At 33.7% G+C, this 19,979-nt stretch overlaps 2 protein-coding genes across 2 annotated transcripts; one reads left to right on the top strand and one right to left on the bottom strand.

The window, feature by feature from the left end:
- Positions 1-1,135: 1,135 nt before the first annotated feature.
- LOC134718997 (zinc finger protein 569-like) lies at positions 1,136-19,379 on the bottom strand. Its single transcript, XM_063581894.1, has 2 exons — positions 19,205-19,379; positions 1,136-3,372 (listed from the first exon to the last, which is right to left on the bottom strand). Exon 2 carries the CDS (start codon positions 3,306-3,308, stop codon positions 1,989-1,991), a length of 1,320 nt encoding a protein of 439 aa, XP_063437964.1. The 5' UTR covers positions 3,309-3,372; positions 19,205-19,379; the 3' UTR covers positions 1,136-1,988.
- LOC134718136 (uncharacterized) lies at positions 10,774-15,817 on the top strand. Its single transcript, XM_063580627.1, has 2 exons — positions 10,774-12,056; positions 15,319-15,817. Exons 1-2 carry the CDS (start codon positions 10,774-10,776, stop codon positions 15,815-15,817), a joined length of 1,782 nt encoding a protein of 593 aa, XP_063436697.1.
- Positions 19,380-19,979: the final 600 nt, after the last annotated feature.

Here is a 19,979-nt window from a genome sequence, read left to right as displayed (position 1 = left end):
AGGTACCTTGACCATAAGTAGGACTAAACACATCCACCCAACTTAAGGTACCTTGACCAATATTAGGACTAAACACATCCACCCAACTTAAGGTACCTTGACCATAAGTAGGACTAAACACATCCACCCAACTTAAGGTACCTTGACCAATATTAGGACTAAACACATCCACCCAACTTAAGGTACCTTGACCAATATTAGGACTAAACACATCCACCCAACTTAAGGTACCTTGACCAATATTAGGACTAAACACATCCTCCAAACCTAAGGTACCTTGACCAAAAGTAGGACTAAACACATCCACCCAACTTAAGGTACCTTGACCAATATTAGGACTAAACACATCCTCCAAACCTAAGGTACCTTGACCAAAAGTAGGACTAAACACATCCACCCAACTTAAGGTACCTTGACCAATATTAGGACTAAACACATCCACCCAACTTAAGGTACCTTGACCAATATTAGGACTAAACACATCCTCCAAACTTAAGGTACCTTGACCAATATTAGGACTAAACACATCCACCCAACTTAAGGTACCTTGACCAATATTAGGACTAAACACATCCTCCAAACCTAAGGTACCTTGACCAAAAGTAGGACTAAACACATCCACCCAACTTAAGGTACCTTGACCAATATTAGGATTAAACACATCCACCCAACTTAAGGTACCTTGACCAATATTAGGACTAAACACATCCACCCAACTTAAGGTACCTTGACCAATATTAGGACTAAACACATCCTCCAAACTTAAGGTACCTTGTCAAGTATCACGATTAAACACATCAACACAACTTAAGGTACCTTCTCAAATATCAGGACTAAACACATGAACACAACTTAAGATACCTTGTCAAGTATCATGATAAAACACATCCACCAAACTTAAGGTACCTTTTCAAATATTAGGATTAAACACACCCACCAAACTTAAGGTACCGTACCAAGTATCAGGATTAAACACATCCAACCAACTTAAGGTACCTTGTCAAGTATCACGATTAAACACATATTGTAAAGTATCATAATAAAACACATCAATTTCTAAAAATCAAAAGATAGTATCGAGAAAAATATTTTATTGATTTTTTCCTCATTTTTTCTTAGCCTGCGATTACTAGTTGTAGCAAAAGTAAGCAAAATCTGATGTACGGTAGTTGTCGTTTATGTTTATGTAATTTATACGTGTTTCTCATTTCTTGTTTTTCTATATAAAGATCAGACCGTTGGTTTCCCGTTTGAATGGTTTTACACTAATAATTTTTGGGGGCCTTTAATATAGCATGTTGTTCGGTGTGAGCGTGTTGGCCGTACCTTGACCTATAATGGTTTACTTTTATAAATAGTGACTTTGATGGAGATTTGTCTCATTGGCACGCATACCACATCTTCCTATATCTAAGACACTGGGTTTCGCGGAAGTTCGAACCCTTACGAATTTCTTTATATAGATTAGACCGTTGGTTTTCCTGTTTGACTGGTTTTTCACTAGTAATTTTTGGGGTCCTTAATATAGCTTGCTGTTCGATGTGAACCAAGACTCTGTGTTGAAAACTGTACTTTGCCATATAATTAATTGTTTTTACTTTCACAAATGGTGTCTTGGATGGAGAGTTGTATCATTGGCACTTATACAACATCTTTTTATATCTTTGGTAGACCATGTCAACTGTGCATCTCATATCTTACATGTACTTATAAATGTACGGGAGTTAAGATGGATTTGAATACAAATTACAGATCAAATGCATGAATCAGCTAGCTTGAATTAATATACATTAGGTAAATAATACATAACAAGGTTTATCGCCTGTATGTGTTCTCATGTGAATCTGTAAATAAGTATGTATGTATTTAAATGTGTCTCTGTAATGAAGCATGCTGCCTGAATAAACTCTTTACCACAGTCATGTTCTATGTATCTTCTGAAATTACCAAGCAATCTAAAATCTTTACAACATACATCACTGATAAGTTTATCCACATGCATGTGTTCTCATGTGATCCTGTAAATAACTAATACGATTAAACCCTTTACCACATTCACCACAGTCATACGGTTTATCGCCTGTGTGTGTTCTCATGTGAGTTTTTAAATTACTTTGCTGACTAAACCCTTTACCACATACATCACAGTTATAAGGTTTATCCCCTGAATGAGTTCTCAAGTGCATCCGTAAAGTTCCATGCTGACTAAACCGTTGACCACAAACATCACACTCATGGGGTTTAACGCCTGTATGTGTTCTCATGTGAATCTGTAAATTATTAAGAAAACGAAAACCTTTACCACATACATCACAGTCATGAGGTTTATCATGTGTGTCCCCTGTATGTGTTCTCATGTGCATCCGTAAAGTTCCATGCTGACTAAAGCGTTTATCACAAACATCACAGTCATAAGGTTTATCACCTGTATGAGTTCTCATGTGAATATGTAAACTCCAACGTCGACTAAACCGTTGACCACATACATCACACTCATGGGGTTTATCGCCAGTATGAGTTCTCATGTGAATCTGTAAATAACTAAGAAAACGAAAACCGTTACCACATACATCACAGCAATGAGGATTATTTCCAGTACATGTATGTGTGCTCATGTGTGTCTTTAAGTTACTACCTAGAGACAATTCACTAGCACAAACATCACATTTATGAGGATGTGTTCTCATATGTCTCTTTAAGTCAGCAATGCGAGAAAATTTTCTAGCACAAACATTACACTCATGGGGTTTTTCACCAGAATGTGTTCTCAAGTGTTCCTTTAAGTTACCTTTTTGACTAAATTTTCTAGCACAAACATCACATTTATAAGGTTTATCACCTGTATGAGTTCTCATGTGAATCTGTAAATTACTAAACCGTTGACCACAAACATCACACTCATGGGGTTTAACGCCTGTATGTGTTCTCATATGTCTCTTTAAGTCAGTAATGCGAGAAAATTTTCGAAAACAAACATCACATTCATGAGGTTTTTCACCAGAGTGTGTTATCATGTGTGCCTTTAAGTTACTACCTTGAGTAAATTCTCTAGCACAAACATCACATCTATAAGGCTTTTCTCCAGTATGTATTCTCAGGTGTTTCTTTAAGTCACCACTTTGACTAAAATCCCTGGCACAAACATCACATTTATGATGTGTTTTACCAGTCTGTGTGTTGTTGTGTCTCTGTAGAGTACCATGGAGTGTAACTTCATCCTCTCCTCCCTCTAACATCTTATTGATAATGTTTATCTCCAGCCTGTGTGTTGTTGTGTCTCTGTAGAGTACCATGGAGAGTAACTTCATCCTCTCCTCCCTCTAACATCTTATTGATAATGTTTATCTCAAGAATGTGCGTTCTTGTACAATTCTGTAAGGAACACACACAAAATAAAGACATATAAATCTTTTGATACTTTTCTGCTATATTTACATATATAATCACTGTATTACATATCTACTTTGAAATTCTCTGTATTTATGCATCTGAATATGTTTGGGTTATTGTTATGAAAGGATTTAGGACACTTTTAGAAATAATTAAAAATTGAAATAAAATAGATCTTATTTAAACAAAAATATAGGTTTATAGGTTATAAAGATGGTTTCAAGTAAAAGATAATATAAAGGTCAAATGATTCGTTGATATAGGAAAATAAAGTAAGAAGAAAACACATAAAGAAGATAGCGAATAACAAGCATTATCTTAGATGCATGATAAGCAAGAATAGTACAAGTCAAGAACCTCATTAGTTATTTGGCACGTGTTTAGAAGGTTGCTAGGTCGACGGACAGATGTATGTCGAATTGATATTACATCCAAGGTTATAACCATATTCACAGAATGTGTAGATACTACAGCATCATGAATATTCAGTAATACACTTAGGCACACAAGATTGTATAAATAACCAATCAAAAAGTTAAGATACGAAGATTGACGTACACAAGATATTAATTAAAATTTAACAAAATCTTTAATTATCAATTATAATAATAAAAGATCGGAAATTGAAATTGTTCCAAAAACATTATTTTATTTAATTTAAGAAATAAAAGTCCAAATGCTTTTCAAAAACAAATAAATACATTTTGCATATTATGAAGCAATATTCCATCTTTTGCAAAAGATTGGGGCAAAAGAAGCTCAATCTTGTCTGGGGAACAAGAATGTCGGGTAATGAGTAGTGACTATAAAAGCAAATATAACTTTTAAGTCTACTGCCCGTACATTACATTACAATCCTTGTTCCAACCAGCAAATTGAGTTGTCTTATGTATTTCATTAAAAAGGGTAAGGGAGATACCATTTGATTTTTATGGGGGGGCTAGGATGAAAAAATTTGTCCTGCCTTTTTATTTTTCACTCTGTTCGTTCCTGCCTTTTTAGTTTTCACTCTGTTCGGTTCTGCCTTTTTTTTTTAGTTTATCCTGACTTTTTTTACCTAAATTGTTGTCCTGACTTTTTTTTTTTTGCAAGTGTCTCATCCTGCCTTTTTTTTTTACTCAAAACTCTTGTCCTGCCTATTTTTTTCAAATTTCATCCTAGCCCCCCCCATAAAAATCAAATGGTAGCTCCCTAAGAAGGCGCGAGTCCCACTCTCGCTGCCAAGCCAGTCCACAACAACGACATGTAGTCCCCAGATGTCCAAACATCCTTCTACCTACAAGAACCGTAGAAGAACTCAGAAAACGAGAGAAGGCAAAACAACTCCATGTAACTTTATCAATAAAGAAAACAACAAAGACAACCATAATACCAACATCGTAACAAGTGACCACCATGTGAAGTACATATAAAAATCTTCCTCACAACAACTGATGACAGCAAAATACCGTCACAACATTATTCTTATCCCATACTATCATGACTATATTGTTTTACATTGTCTTATCGGGGCCTTTTATGGCTGACTAGTATGCGGTATGGGCTTTGCTCATTGTTGAAGGCTGTAGGGTGACCTATAGATAAACCAGGTGTAATATCCACACACAATACTACTTATTTTAGATCAGTGTATTAACCTAGCGGTGTACTTTTGTGTATTTAAAAAACAAACTTCTGTACTGTTGCTTTTATTTCTCATTGTTTGACAAAAAACGTGAAATATTAATCATTGAAGAAGCTTATATACATGATATATAAGCAAATGCTTTTAGACAGACACTGGCTCAAATAAGTTTAAGTTTAAATAAGAATTATGACAATTATTTTTTCTTGAAATAAAAGTAGCATTTTTACTTACAATGACTTAGTTGTTTTTGGAAATTATTGTCTTTTAAACTAAAATATAAATGATAATATTGCAATCTAACTTACAGACAAATATTTTAATGATATTACATGTATAATCCAAGGGTAAAGGTTTTGGGATTTCAAAATTTCTTATAGAACATAAAACTTAATAACTTAGTTATCATGGTCATACTCACATTATTATTATTTACCATGTATACTACTTTCCCTTTATTTCACGATTTTCATTAATCAATTTGATTCAGTATTTCCAATTTCAAATTCTTCCAATTTAAAAGCACAAAACAAGCTAATTATCCCTGAATATATGAAGCTGCCACAAGTTCTAACTTCAACTCATGCAAACTAAAACAAAAGAGCCAAATTTTGAAAAAAAAATCCCATGATCCTTTCAACAAAGCATTATGGGTATTTCTATTTACGCCATTCCAACAGTTTTAAGCCCGTAAGAAAATGTATGCCTTGCTTATTTCAATTCATGCCAGGTTTACTGCTTTTTCAATTGTAAGGACTACAAATTTACGTTTCCTGCTCCCTTACGCCTGGATCTAGACATGTAACTACCACTGAAGCCTGGTTTACTCCTCATTTCCAGGCGTGATACGCCTTATAATTTCGTATGGGTACCACACTAAGTTCAGTTACTGGACCATGATTGACCTAGTTCAGTCAGGGGTACTACTTGTACAAGTAATTTTTAATTTAATATTAATATACTTATATAAGTAAATATGTAGCTGTAGGCTACTTATACAAGTGAATTTTATTTACTTGTATCAGGTATAGGTAAAAAAAAAATTGGCTGAGTAATGTCCCTTAATTAGACATTCAGATTTTTTACTTGTACAAGTAAAAAAGTCATCCTATCTTCTTTTATTGAAATCTTAGGATTTCTTTGCTCTAATATAATTTTAAGTTATCTGCACTTTGCTATGTCTTTACTTAACATTTAAGTGTAATTTCAAGGTCAATATAAATCCCATTTGTCTGTTATCTTCAGAACACTGCTCATTTACAAGCCCCCAAGGAGCAATTTTTGAAGGCCTTGCCCAAATACTTAAGATCTTTGCCCAATCAGTTTCTTTGTTGAATTAATGAGATGAAACATTGAACTCTAATTAAAAAATATGAGCTAACCTGGGGAAAATCATAAAAGCCGGGCCTGATCATGCTGATTTTACATCTCAAAACTTGAGAATATTTGTAGAATTGTAAGAAAAATTTACTTATACGAGTAAATTTTTGAGAAAATTAAAGGGAGATTATTTAAACATTATTAATTCACTTATATGTGTATATTTTAATTTACTTCTTCAAGTAAATAACAAGATTGTGTCCATAGTACACAGATGCCCCACCCGCACTATCATTTTCTATGTTCAGTGGACCGTGCAATTTGGGTCAAAACTTTAATTTGGAATTAGAATTAGAAATATCATATCATGGGGAACATGTGTACTAAGTTTCAAGTTGATTGGACTTCAACTTCATCAAAAACTACCTTGACCAAAAACTTTAACCTGAAATTCTCACTATCATTTTCTATGTTCAGTGAACCATGAAATTGGGGTCAAAACTATAATTTGGCATTAAAATTAGAAAGATTATATCATGGGGAACATGTGTACTAAGTTTCAAGTTGATTGGACTTCAACTTCATAAAAAACTACCTTCACCAAAAACTTTAACCTGAATTTCACAATGTCATTTTCTATGTTCAGTGAACCATGAAATTGGGGTCAAAACTATAATTTGGCATTAAAATTAGAAAGATCATATCATGGGGAACATGTGTACTAAATTTCAAGTTGATTGGACTTCAACCTCATCAAAAACTACCTCAACCAAAAACTTAAACCTGAAGCGAACGGACGCACAGACGGACGAACAAACAAACGAACGAACGAACGGAGGCACAGACCAAAAAACATAATGCCCCTCTACTATCGTATCTATATACCCATAATTGGGCACACAAATGGACAGACAGTGGTATAGCATAGTATTATATAATATATATCATATATATATAAATGTTTTCCATTCATTGTTTGTACTAAAAATGGGACGTTGATTTTCGAAATTGAAATGAATTTGTCAATTTTTGATTTCTGCATATTATGATAAATGACCAATCATGTATACAGATATAATAACCTCGTTTAAATAATTTTTGAAGTCTAATGGAAGCACAGGCACTTGTCTCAGAAAAAAAATCCTAATAAGGAATTTATAGGAAATTTTTTTTCTGAGACAAGTGCCTGTGTAGGGAAGGCTATTTTAAAAATTTTGCTGTGATTCCTTCCTGCGACATACATTGTAAGGCGTCGAAGAAAAAAAATATAATATCCTTTCAAGGAAACATGTTAACTCGTATCATTGTTGACGTGACCACGTAAACTTGTACCAAAAAAGTTAACTAACTCGTACCAACGTAAACTCATAATACTCATTACTGGGAAGTCGTACCGTCCAGAACTCGTACAACTGTTTCATAATTTTTTTTTTTGTAAACTTAATAAAAAAAGTAGAATCACTTGAATTTTATAAATCAGAGTTTCTTATGTGTAAATTTTTTTTCACTGAAAATACAAGAGAGTGTCAAATTTGAGCCAATGAAAAATCATATTACTGAAGGGTATTCCCCAAGACTGTGGAGTCTAAATAAGCCCATTTACATTGGCTGTTCTTCAAATATGATGTCATAATATGAATTCATGACATATCACCCCACTGGAAAATCGCCCCACTTTTCACAAACTCGCCCCACCTTCTGAAAATCACCCCTCTTGTTTACTAACTCACCCCATTGATGAAAAAGGCTAAATCCCATTACAACTAGGTTGGATAACATGCCCCTTGCAATTATGAAAAGGGTCCCTCTGACATAAGGGTCCCGCTGACATAAGGGTCCTGTTGACATAAGGGTCCTGCTGACATAAAGTCTGCCAACTCGGCCCACTCTTTAAAAATAGATAAACCACGATGATTTTTTTAAGGCCAACTCAACCCACTTATGAAAAAAGATGCAATCCCGTTGTATATCTATGTCTCTGCCCCACCTCAATACCCATCATGCCCATGAAAACCTTAGTGAAATGCTATAAACAAATTGCTGTTTAACTCATTTGAAATCCTTCAATTGTATGATTAATTTATGATTCAATTAACAGGTTTATTTTCAATCTTTATACAAATAACTATAAGCTTACAACTATAAAATTGTTCTCCAATCTCAGAGTCATCAATATAAATGATACGAAAATGTATTTGCAATTATATTCTAAGAATGTTAAACATCATTTTTTTCAATAAGTGGGGAAAGTTGACTGGGGAAACATTAACAGGATTTAACTCTTTTCACAACTGATGCGATTTTTTTAAAAAGTGGGGCAAGTTTGTCATTGTAATATTGTAACTTTCATTCATTCATAAATATCTATACAGTTCAGAGTTCACGCACGTGTTGTGTTGATGGACATAGCAGATAAGGTCGCGTCTTATTGCTTTATGTATTTGTGTTGATTAGTTAGCTCTAGCATTATATTAAAGTATGTTAATCAGTACACATGGCTTGTCTCTCACTTTTAAATATTTACTAGAACACACCCGCGAAATCGCGGGCATTCAGAGCGTAGTTTAAAGTATGTCAAGTGTTGTTGGAAGAATTTTGTAAAATATTGAATGACTGGAGAATTTCAGCAAAAGTATCATAAGTCATAGGTTATTGGGGACAGGAAAATGCTTTTTTTTTTTTATCCCTCCTCCTTTATTTCCAATATTCTAATTTTTTGGTTTTCTTTTAATTTCAATATGAACATACATTTAGTATGTTATGAACATTCAAGTAAGGAGACTGTAATTCAGTGGTTGTTGTTTGTTTGTATGTGTTACATATTTGTCTTTCGTTCATTTTTCTGTACATAAATAAGGTCGCTAGTTTTCTGGATTGAATTGTTTTACGTTGTCAGTTCGGGGTCTTTTAAAGCTGAGTATGCGGTATGGGCTTTGCTCGTTGTTGAAGGTCGTACGGTAACCTATAATTGTTAATATCTGTGTCATATTGGTCTCTTGTTGAGAGTTGTCTCAACATGGCAATCATACCACATCTTCTTTTTTTGTAATCAATGAATTTTGTAAAAGATTTAATGACTGGAGAATTTCAGAAAAGGTATCAAAAGTTCACATGAATATTTTTAGCGCTTATCTGTATAGATCTGTATATCATGAACATTCATTTAAATACTACTAGAACACACCCGTGATATCGCGGGTCCATGACTGAATTAAGGTATATAACTATGCGCAAGCCTTATTTTAGTATTAGTATTGTCATCTGATAAAGTCATGCCGATTATAAGATACACAGTTTTTCTCTGCTTTCAAATCTTTCTGTTTGAACCCGTCGAACTGGAACTTATCAATTATTGGTGATATTAATTATTTGGAAAACAAAGCGTCCTGGAATGGAGTATTTTTTAATCAACAACATTGTCCTATATTAGTTATAAATAAAGATGAATTCTTTGATTTGCTGTTTTACGTCATGTATGCCCACTAACAAATTGAAAACTGTTCCTCATTTTTAGTCTTGTTATCTTGGAAAGTCTTACTGATTAAAATACTACAATAGGTAGCTATTTGACAATTTAGTAGTGTCAACCCTGTGATTATGACCCGTGTATATAGCATATTAACCCTGAATACACCGTTTGGTGGTGCGCCTGTCAGATGCGAAACGTACAGATAAGTTAATAGGTAACAGGTGAATATACTATTGGTATCGGTATCGGACTCGACCCGGAACTTCTTAATTATTGGCAATATTAATTACGTGGAAAACAAAAGGGCCTGGAGTGGTGTAATTTTTAATCTACACCTTTGCACTATATTAGTTAAATATAAAGTTGAATTCTTTGATTCGTCGTTTTTACGTGATGACGGCTGACAAATTGGACCTCGTAATTTTAGTATTATAGATATAAATATAGTGTATTTTCTTTCAATTCTAAGTTTACTAATCGATCCATAGTGGTCATTGGTATAGTATACAGACCCTCTCTATTTAATAAACGCTGTGACTGCCGTGGATAGTAAACTTGAAAATGACAGCAGATAGAATTCTGAAAATACACTTTATTCTTTGTATATACATGTACGTTCAAAGTAAATAGAAAAGCGCAAACCGGAAATATAACCCGACTTAAAATTTCGTCCAATGACGGGACAATATCCGGATGCCTTTTTTCTCGTTTTTCTCCAAAAATAACTCAATCTGAATAATCATATGAATGGATGACAAATTGCACTATGCACTATATCTATTGGACACAGAGGCTCGTTGATCAATTAATTGTGGAAAGAAGAGAAGCGACACCGAAAAGGAGGTCTTCTCGTTTAATAGTATAGATAGGCTACCAACGTTACATTGGCGACGAGGATAAAAACAAAAGTTGGAAATGTTAAAAATGTATTTTTATGGATTTATTAATTAGTGACACTGATAATTAAACCATGGCTGCATCTTTGCCAAATTTTCCGAGTTTTCCGGTACATGAGAACAAGGCTGAAATAAGGTGGCGTAAGTGGATAAGTAGACTAGAAAATTTATTCATTGGATTAAACATAAAGGACAGCAAACGACAAAGAGCACTCTTGCTGCATTACGCTGGAGAAGATGTCAACGAAGTCTTTGATACCCTTGAAAATACAGGAGAAGACTTTGGTGCCGCTAAACAGAAGTTAACCGCTTACTTTGTTCCGAAAAAGAACACAAAATACGAGATTTGCAAATTTAGACAAGCCAAACAAACATCTGATGAAACTATCGACAGTTTTCACACAAGACTACGCCAGCTAGCTGTAAACTGTGAATTTACTGAACCATCTAAAGAAGTGAAATCGCAAATAATCCAAGGTTGTCATTCAACTAGACTTAGACGAAAGGCTCTTCGAGAAGACACGACCCTTGAAGGATTAATTTCATTAGCCAGAGCGTTAGAACTTTCCGAAAAACAGGCATCGGAAATTGTACAATCAGATAAACAATCCGCAAATGCTGTGAGAAAAGGAGTTGGAAAACGTCGAAACGGGCCACGATTTCTACAGACACAAACTGACCAAAACGTAAAGAAAAAGACTACTTGCAGAAACTGTGGAGGTGATTTCCCACATGCAAACAAGTGTCCGGCATTTGGAAAAAGTTGTAACTCTTGCAAAAAACTGAATCATTTCGCTTCTGTATGTAGATCCAAACGTATGGATGGAACTAGCACTTTCAAACGAAAAGTAAACACAGTTGACAATTACGAACATGACGATGCTCATGACAGCAGTTCTGACGATGGTTACATTTTTGGATTACGAGAAAATACTGTGAATAAAGTACAGAAAGGACAACCGAAAATAAACGTGAAAATCAATAATTCTAATGTGGATATTTTAATTGATACAGGATCAAGTATTAATGTTATTGATGAAAGCACATTCGAGAACATAAAGTGTAAACCCAAACTTTCTCACGCTGACTCTAAAGTCTTCGCATATGGATCAGATAAAAACTTGAAATTAATGGGAAAATTTCACGCTACAATAGAGACTGACCATAAAATAACAACCGCACCGGTGTATGTGACGAAAGGAAGATACGGGAATTTATTATCCTATGATACATCTGTTGACTTAAGCATAGTGCCAATTATTTCGGCAGTAGCAGATAAACATGAAATATTATGCAATAAATATAGCGATGTGTTCCATGGAATTGGAAAATTCAAAGATGAAAAAGTGAAAATTCATATTGAAGCAGAAATTGCGAAACATAGTATATTAGGGGATGTAATCCTTATGGTAGATCTAAATCCACATACAAACTGTAAAGAGTTAGATTTCATAACAAATGAAGTAGATGACAGTTTGGACAACTTTCTTCCCACTAATTATGTGGCAGATAGTGTATGCAAAGTTAGAAATACTCGAGTACACCAAAAAACTTATAACTATGGAAAATTAATACTTGACTTATGCACAGAATCTCAATTAAGAATCCTTAATGGAAGAACTCTTGGTGATTCAAAAGGTAAAATCACTTTCTATAATCATAATGGTGTGTCAATTGATGACTATTGTTTATGTTCATCTGAATTTTTACCAAGTATTGTCAATTTCAGTGTAGGACAATTTGAACCAACAATATCTGATCACTGTCCAATTTCAATAACTTTACATTCTCAATTAGTGAATAAGTCATGTGATAATTATGTTAAGCCAACTCTTAGAAGAGTTAAATGGACTACTAAACGAGAAGAAATTTTTAAGTCCAATATGTTGAAAGTGAACTTTAGAACTATAAATTCTGATGTAGATAATTTAACCCAAAATATAGATGCGAATAATATATGTAATTCCAATGTAACTCAAAGTGTTAATGACACCGTCTCCAGTATATCATCAATATTATACAATGCTGCTTTTTTAAGTAATACTAATAAGACCCCTGGTAAAGACAAGAGAAGTAAAAGAAGAAAAATAAAAAAGCCATATTATGATAATGAATGTGAATCTAAATATAGGTCCCTAAAGAGTCTGACTAGAAAATTATGTACTGAGCCCTGGAATACAGTCTTAGACACAAAGTATTATATCATAAAAAGGAACTGAATAAACTTATAAGGAAAAAATATAGACAATTTAGACATAAAATGATAAACCAGATTATAGATTCAAATAATAGCTGTCCAAATGATTTTTGGAAAACAATTAAGAAACTAAAAAAGGAGAACTTCAAGGATCCTAGTTCTAACATACAACCTAAAGAATAGTTTAAATATTTTAATAAATTAATGAATATTGATTATGATAAAAATGTATGTAATGATAAGAAAGAGTATACTACTTTTAAAGATTGTAACACATGTACTAATATGTTAAACAGTTCTATTACAACTGAGGAGGTGGTTATTGCAGCAAAATCTTTAAAGAATAATAAAGCAAGTGGTTCAGATTGTATTACAAATGACATGTTACAAATATCTTGTTATATGAATATTGATGTGTATGTAAAAATTTTTAATCTTATTCTTAAGTCTGGTATCTACCCAACTTTATGGAGAATTTTTTTTATTAAGCCCATTTTCAAGGGTGGGTGTTTTAATGATCCATCTAATTATCGAGGTATAGCCCTTTCAAGTTGTTAGGGAAATTTTTTTCTAAAAGTTTTACATAACAGATTAGAGAAGTATCTTGAAGGAAATGAACTTATATGTCGTGAGCAAATTGGATTCAGAAAGGGAAGTCGAACAAGTGATCATATTTTAACTCTAAAAATTATAATTGATAAAGCATTTAAATCATCAAAAAAGATATATGCCTGTTTCATTGATTTCAGGAAGGCATTTGATACTATTGATAGAGATGCCCTCTTTTACAAATTGTCTTATTACAACATAGATGGTCCCTTTTTTAGTATAATGAAAGATATGTATAAAGAGGTTTTGTACTCGGTAAAGATCTCGGAAGGTATCACTGATTTTTTTAATTCCTCAGTTGGGGTAAAACAAGGGTGTATCTTAAGCCCTACATTATTTTCTTTATATATTAATGATTTACCATCTATTTTTGACTCAACATGTGAACCACCCAAGGTAAATGATAATGATATATCATGTCTGTTATATGCTGATGATTTAGTTCTTATTTCTGAATCGGCTCATGGCTTACAAAAATGCCTTGACAAGCTTAGTTTATATTGCACTAGTTGGGATTTAACAGTAAATCTTGACAAAACCAAAGTTATGATTTTTAACAAATCAGGTAAAAAACTTATAAAAGACAAGTTTGTTTTTAGTGATAATATTTTGGAACACTGTACAGAATATAAATATTTGGGTATACTGTTTAAACCATCTGGTAGTTTTACATAGGCAGTGAGACTTCTTTGTAAAAAAGCCTCAAAAGCTATATTTTGTATTAGAAAACTGTTATTTTCTGAAAATATCAATGTATTACCTCACTTAAAGCTTTTTGATGCTTGTGTTAAACCTATACTTCTTTATTGTAGCGAAGTTTGGTCTCTGTATATGATAAAAGATATTACAAATCTAGAGTCAAAATATTGGTCATTGGCTACCATCAAAGTCCAAATTAAATTTGCAAAAACTTTAATTCGAGTAAATAAATCAGCTGTCAATTTAGCAGTACCAGCTGAACTTGGTATGTATCCAGTTTTTATAGAAGCTTTAAAACTGTCAATTGGCTTCTGGTTGCACGTCATAAAATCTGATAACAATTGTTTACTAAAAGATGTATATTGTTCCAACCTGCAATTAACCAATGGATTTGCTAAAAAGATTGAACAGTTACTTGCTACATTAAATTTTTCACATGTTTGGAAAAATCATGATACTATTTCAAAAAAGCGTTTATTATATGCAATTCATACCAAACTTAATGATAGATATCTTAATTATTGGAAAGAAAATATATTTTGTGATAATAAATCAGTACATGGTAATAAGCTGAGAACATATAGACAGCTTTAAGAAAATTATAAATTGGAAACCTATTTATTGTTAAATATAGACAGAAAAGTAATAGGGCATTTTGCTAAAATTCGTATTAGTAATAGTGTTCTTAGAATTGAACAAGGGCGTCACACTAAAACCCCTGTAGAAGAAAGAATTTGTCCTTTGTGTCTTTTAGAAGTAGAAGATGAATTTCATTTCACTTTAAAATGTACAAAACTAAATATAATTAGAGACCAACTGTTTTCCAGAATTAGTGAAATAGTTCCCTCTTTTTTCAATATGACTAATGAAGCAAGATCAATTATCATGATTATTGTTAAATTTATAAGCGACATGTACATTTCTAGAAATGCTTTATCAAGCACTAAATAACTTTGTGGTACCACCTCCTCATATAATGTTTATAAATTTGGTATGATATACATGTATATATGTTTGTATGTTTGTGTATAACAAATTTGTATTGTCTTGATATCAATCCTGTAATTTTGGATTTTAAACCAATAAAAATTACTTACTTACTTACTTACTTACTTATTGATGGAAGTATAAAACCTGTAATTCAACCACATAGGCGAATTCCGTTTCACATTCGAAAGCAAGTAGAACCAGAACTTGAGAAACTCGAAAAACAGGATATAATAGAAAAGGTGATTGGACCAACACCTTGTGTGTCCCCGATAGTTGTGGCCCCTAAACCAAAAATCAAAAACGAAATTCGACTATGCGTGGATATGAGGGAACCGAACAAGGCTATTTTGCGTTCACGTCATATTACACCAACACTTGATGATATGATATTGGGTTTAAACGGATCTAAAGTTTTCTCGAAAATGGACCTTCGAAGTGGACATCATCAATTGGAGTTAAACGGAGAATCCCGGAACATCACAACCTTCACGACACACGTAGGATTACGGAGATATAAACGACTCAGTTTTGGTGTTTCATCAGCCGCAGAGTTATTCCAAAACACACTGAGTAATGCACTTGAAGGATTAGATATGGAGTCCGAAATATTTCTGATGATATGATCGTATTTGGAAGAAACCAGGACGAACATGATAAACGATTAGAAAAACTATTTGCACGACTTAGATAGAAGAACTTGACATTGAATAAGGCAAAATATGAATTTGATAAGAACAAACTTGAATTCTATGGTCATATTTTCAGTGCAGATGGCATATCAGCCGATCCAAGAAAATACGCGCTATCAGGAACACGACAATACCGAAAGACGTAAGTGAAATCCGTAGTTTCCTAGCAATGACTAATTATGTTGGACGTTTCATACCAAATTACTCAACTATAACTGAACCGCTCCGCAGATTAACAAAGCAGAATTCCAAGTGGGCTAGACATCTGAACAGGAATCATTTGACAAGCTAAAGAATAAACTTGTTGCTGACCGTGTGATGTCATACTTTGACCCTAATAAAGAAACAATGTTGATAGTAGATGCAAGTCCCGTTGGATTAGCTGGATTACTAGTATTACATGTATTAACACAAAATGGAAAAATAATCGCATACGGAAGCCGATCTTTGACAGACGTTGAATCACGCTATTCGCAAACAGAAAAGGAAGCATTAGCAATTGTATGGGCAATTGAACATGTTCACCTTTATTTGTACGGACAATCATTTACATTGGTATCCGATCACCAACCGCTTGAAACTATATTCAACAGTCCAAAGGCAAAAACACCAGCACGCATTGAACGATGGAGATTAAGATTACAGGGATATATTTCAAAGTACAGTACAAACCAGGAAAGGTGAACGCAGCCGATTATTTATCAAGACATCCGACCCCGAATACATCAATCGCATGTAAACATTCACAATTAGCTGAAGAATATGTCCGATATTTAACTGACAACGCTGTGCCGAAGGCAATGACCCTTAATGAGATAGCTGAAAGTACACAAAAAGATAAAGATCTGCAAACCGTAATTACTGCAATAAAATCAAACAGGTGGGACAAGTATGAGAGTAATACGCTAGATACATTCTCAAGATTAAGATACGAATTAACAGTCGTTCCCGTTAATGATAAGGAGATCATACTGCATGATAATAGAATCGTTATTCCGAAAGATTTACAGATGCGTGTAATTGACCTTGCACATGAAGGACACCAGGGCATGGTACGTACAAAATAGTTGTTACGCGAAAAGGTATACTTCCCTGGAATAGACAAACTTGTAGAACAAACGTGTAAATCATCTATACCATGTTTAGCGTCAACCCCGAAAAATGTTTTCGAACCATTACAAATGTCTGAGATACCGAATAATGTATGGGAGAATCTCAGCATGGATTTTTCTGGACCGTTTCCGAATGGATATTTCGTTATGGTTATAATTGATGAATACTGAAGATATCCTGTAATAGAAACTTTAACCAGTTTAACCGCAAAATCTGTCATACCGCTATTAGACAAAACCTTCTCAATTTTTGGAATACCGAAAGAACTGAAAACAGACAACGGACCGCCGTTTAATTCAGGAGAGTTCCGAAATTTTGCAGATAACATGGGTTTTAAGCACCGCAAAATAACTCCGTTATGGCCTCGCGCTAATGCGGAAAGTGAAAGATTTATGAGAACTATAGGGAAAGCAATTCGTGCAGCTCAAACGGAACATCGCAGTTGGAAGCAAGAAATACACACATTTCTTCGCAATTATAGAGCAACACCACACTCAACAACTAACGTGTACCCGGCAGAACTTTTATTTGGAAGGAAGATTAATACCAAAATGCCGAACATTTCAATAAACAACCAAGCCGACAGTGAAGTTCGAAAAGAAGACCAAAAGAACAAAAGTAAAATAAAAACATACTTCGAGAAAAAACATTCAGTAAAAGTACCTGATTTTACAGTAGGAGATACCGTACTAGTTAAACAGGAAAAAAAGATAAACTATCTACCCCGTACAATCCTCAACCATTAACTATCAAACATAAAAAGGGTAGTATGATTACGGCAACGAACGAACAACTAAAAGATATAACTCGAAATTCGTCACACTTCAAAAGGGTTGGAAAATCTAAATTAATGACTGATGAGGAAATAGAAGAAATCATTGATGATGACATTATACCAAACACAGCATTGAGAAGATCATCACGGGAAAAACAAACGACGAAACATCTCGGTGAGTATGTGCGTTAAAGAGCTGTGTTACATGCATACTAATCCTGTGCTCTTTCTGATGTATCAGTTAGGTTTGATGTTGATTTATATGTATGTGAATTTATGATACAAATCAATTTTGTGGAATTTACTATTCACACTCGTTACGTAATGATAGCCTTATCAGATTGATCAGACGATCCACTAATTATATTGACATTACAGTACGCGTACCGAATAATTTACATTTATCACAGACTATAAAGTTCTAATTTTCTATTGATACAATTTTATGCATCTTATCACTTTATTTGTTTACACAGAAAGTGAAAGATTTTATGACTACACAGACAGTAATATAATTAATTAAAGCAGAGTTTTAATCTGAGAAAAGAAGAGATGTAATATTGTAACTTTCATTCATTCATAAATATCTATACAGTTCAGAGTTCACGCACGTGTTGTGTTGATTGACATAGCAGATAAGGTTGCGTCTTATTGCTTTATGTTGTGTTGATAAGTTAGCTCTAGCATTATATTAAAGTATGTTAATCAGTACACATGGCTTGTCTCTCACTTAATATATATAGGCTACCAACGTTACAGTCATGTTTGTGAAAAAGTGGGGCGATTAAGTGTGGGGTGTTTTGCCCCGCTTCACAAAATATGCCAAATCAGACGGGAGAACTGAAACAAAACTGTCCTAACTTCCCCCTCTCTCCGAACATCCCCGGTACTACATGTTATATCAGATTTAAATGAAAATTTTAACTTACACAAAAATACTAAGTATTTTTTTTATTACCATGCTTATTCATGTTATTGATATATCAAATTCCTTTGATTGTGTGATTATTGCCATTATTACATTGTGTACTAATCAACTTGTTTAATATATATAATATTAATTTTTTGTTGTTGTGTTATGTATCGTATTGTAAAAATTTACATTAGTTTGCACTGGTACAAGGTTTTTTTTATGTGGTACAAGTTTGCACTGGTATGATTTTTTTTAGTGGTACGAGTTGACATTGGTACGAGTTTACAATTGTACGAGATACCTATAATTATTAGTTAAAAACTTCTATTTGTTGTATAATTATTTGGACTACATATCATGCATATGTAGGTATAACCTGGTCCAAATAATTATGACGTCTGGCAAGGCTATTTTTATTTTTTTTCTGGTAGGAAGGCGTCCCAGAAAAAAAAAATAGCCTTGCCAGATGTCATAATCATTTGGACTAGATATAACCATGATAAAACATCACGTTATTTACCGTCTTGTGTGACAAATTTCAGTCTTGACCAGCAGATAATAGCTTCTTCATAGTTTTCACGTTATAAGCAGTATTAAGTCTACCCTTTTGCTGCTCAATCCAGTTTGTAAAGAATAAAATAAATCATTGTCTTCAAATCATAAACTTACTTGTCTTACTTTTGTTTGTTTTGAAGGGAAACATAAGTCGAGGGAAAGAGACCAACGTTATATTCTTAAATATGTATTTCCTTCCAATGGTGGGACACCTCCTCGGTGTATGCGCTAAACTGGCCAACGGGGACCTCTCCAATTATGCTTCAATGATTCCCTATATAATCAACCAATTTTTTACCACGAAACAGGGGGGGGGGGGGGGGGGTTGGATCCGCCCATGTTCAGGGCTGATGTTATAGCTTAGGTAGCACTCCACAGTTAGGTGTGTAGTTTAGCATCTTGGCCCCTGTGAATTTTTCAAATATGAGAGCTAGTGTGCAATAAAATTCATTTTTGGATAGCTGAGTATTAAAATAGCCTTTGTTATGTGGTTATATGAACATCAAGGTAATGTAATGTATCTGATTAGTTATCAAAAGTACCAGGATTATAATTTTATACGCCAGACGCGCGTTTCGTCTACATAAGACTCATCAGTGACGCTCAGATCAAAATAGTTAAAAAGCCAAACAAATACAAAGTTGAAGAGCATTGAGGACCCAAAATTCCAAAAAGTTGTGCCAAATACGGCTAAGGTAATCTACTCCTGGGGTAAGAAAATCCTTAGTTTTTCGAATAAT

This window comes from Mytilus trossulus, chromosome 5 (assembly GCF_036588685.1).
Source record: "Mytilus trossulus isolate FHL-02 chromosome 5, PNRI_Mtr1.1.1.hap1, whole genome shotgun sequence".
Classification (NCBI taxonomy): domain Eukaryota; kingdom Metazoa; phylum Mollusca; class Bivalvia; order Mytilida; family Mytilidae; genus Mytilus; species Mytilus trossulus.
This window is presented reverse-complemented; position numbering and strand designations above follow the sequence as displayed.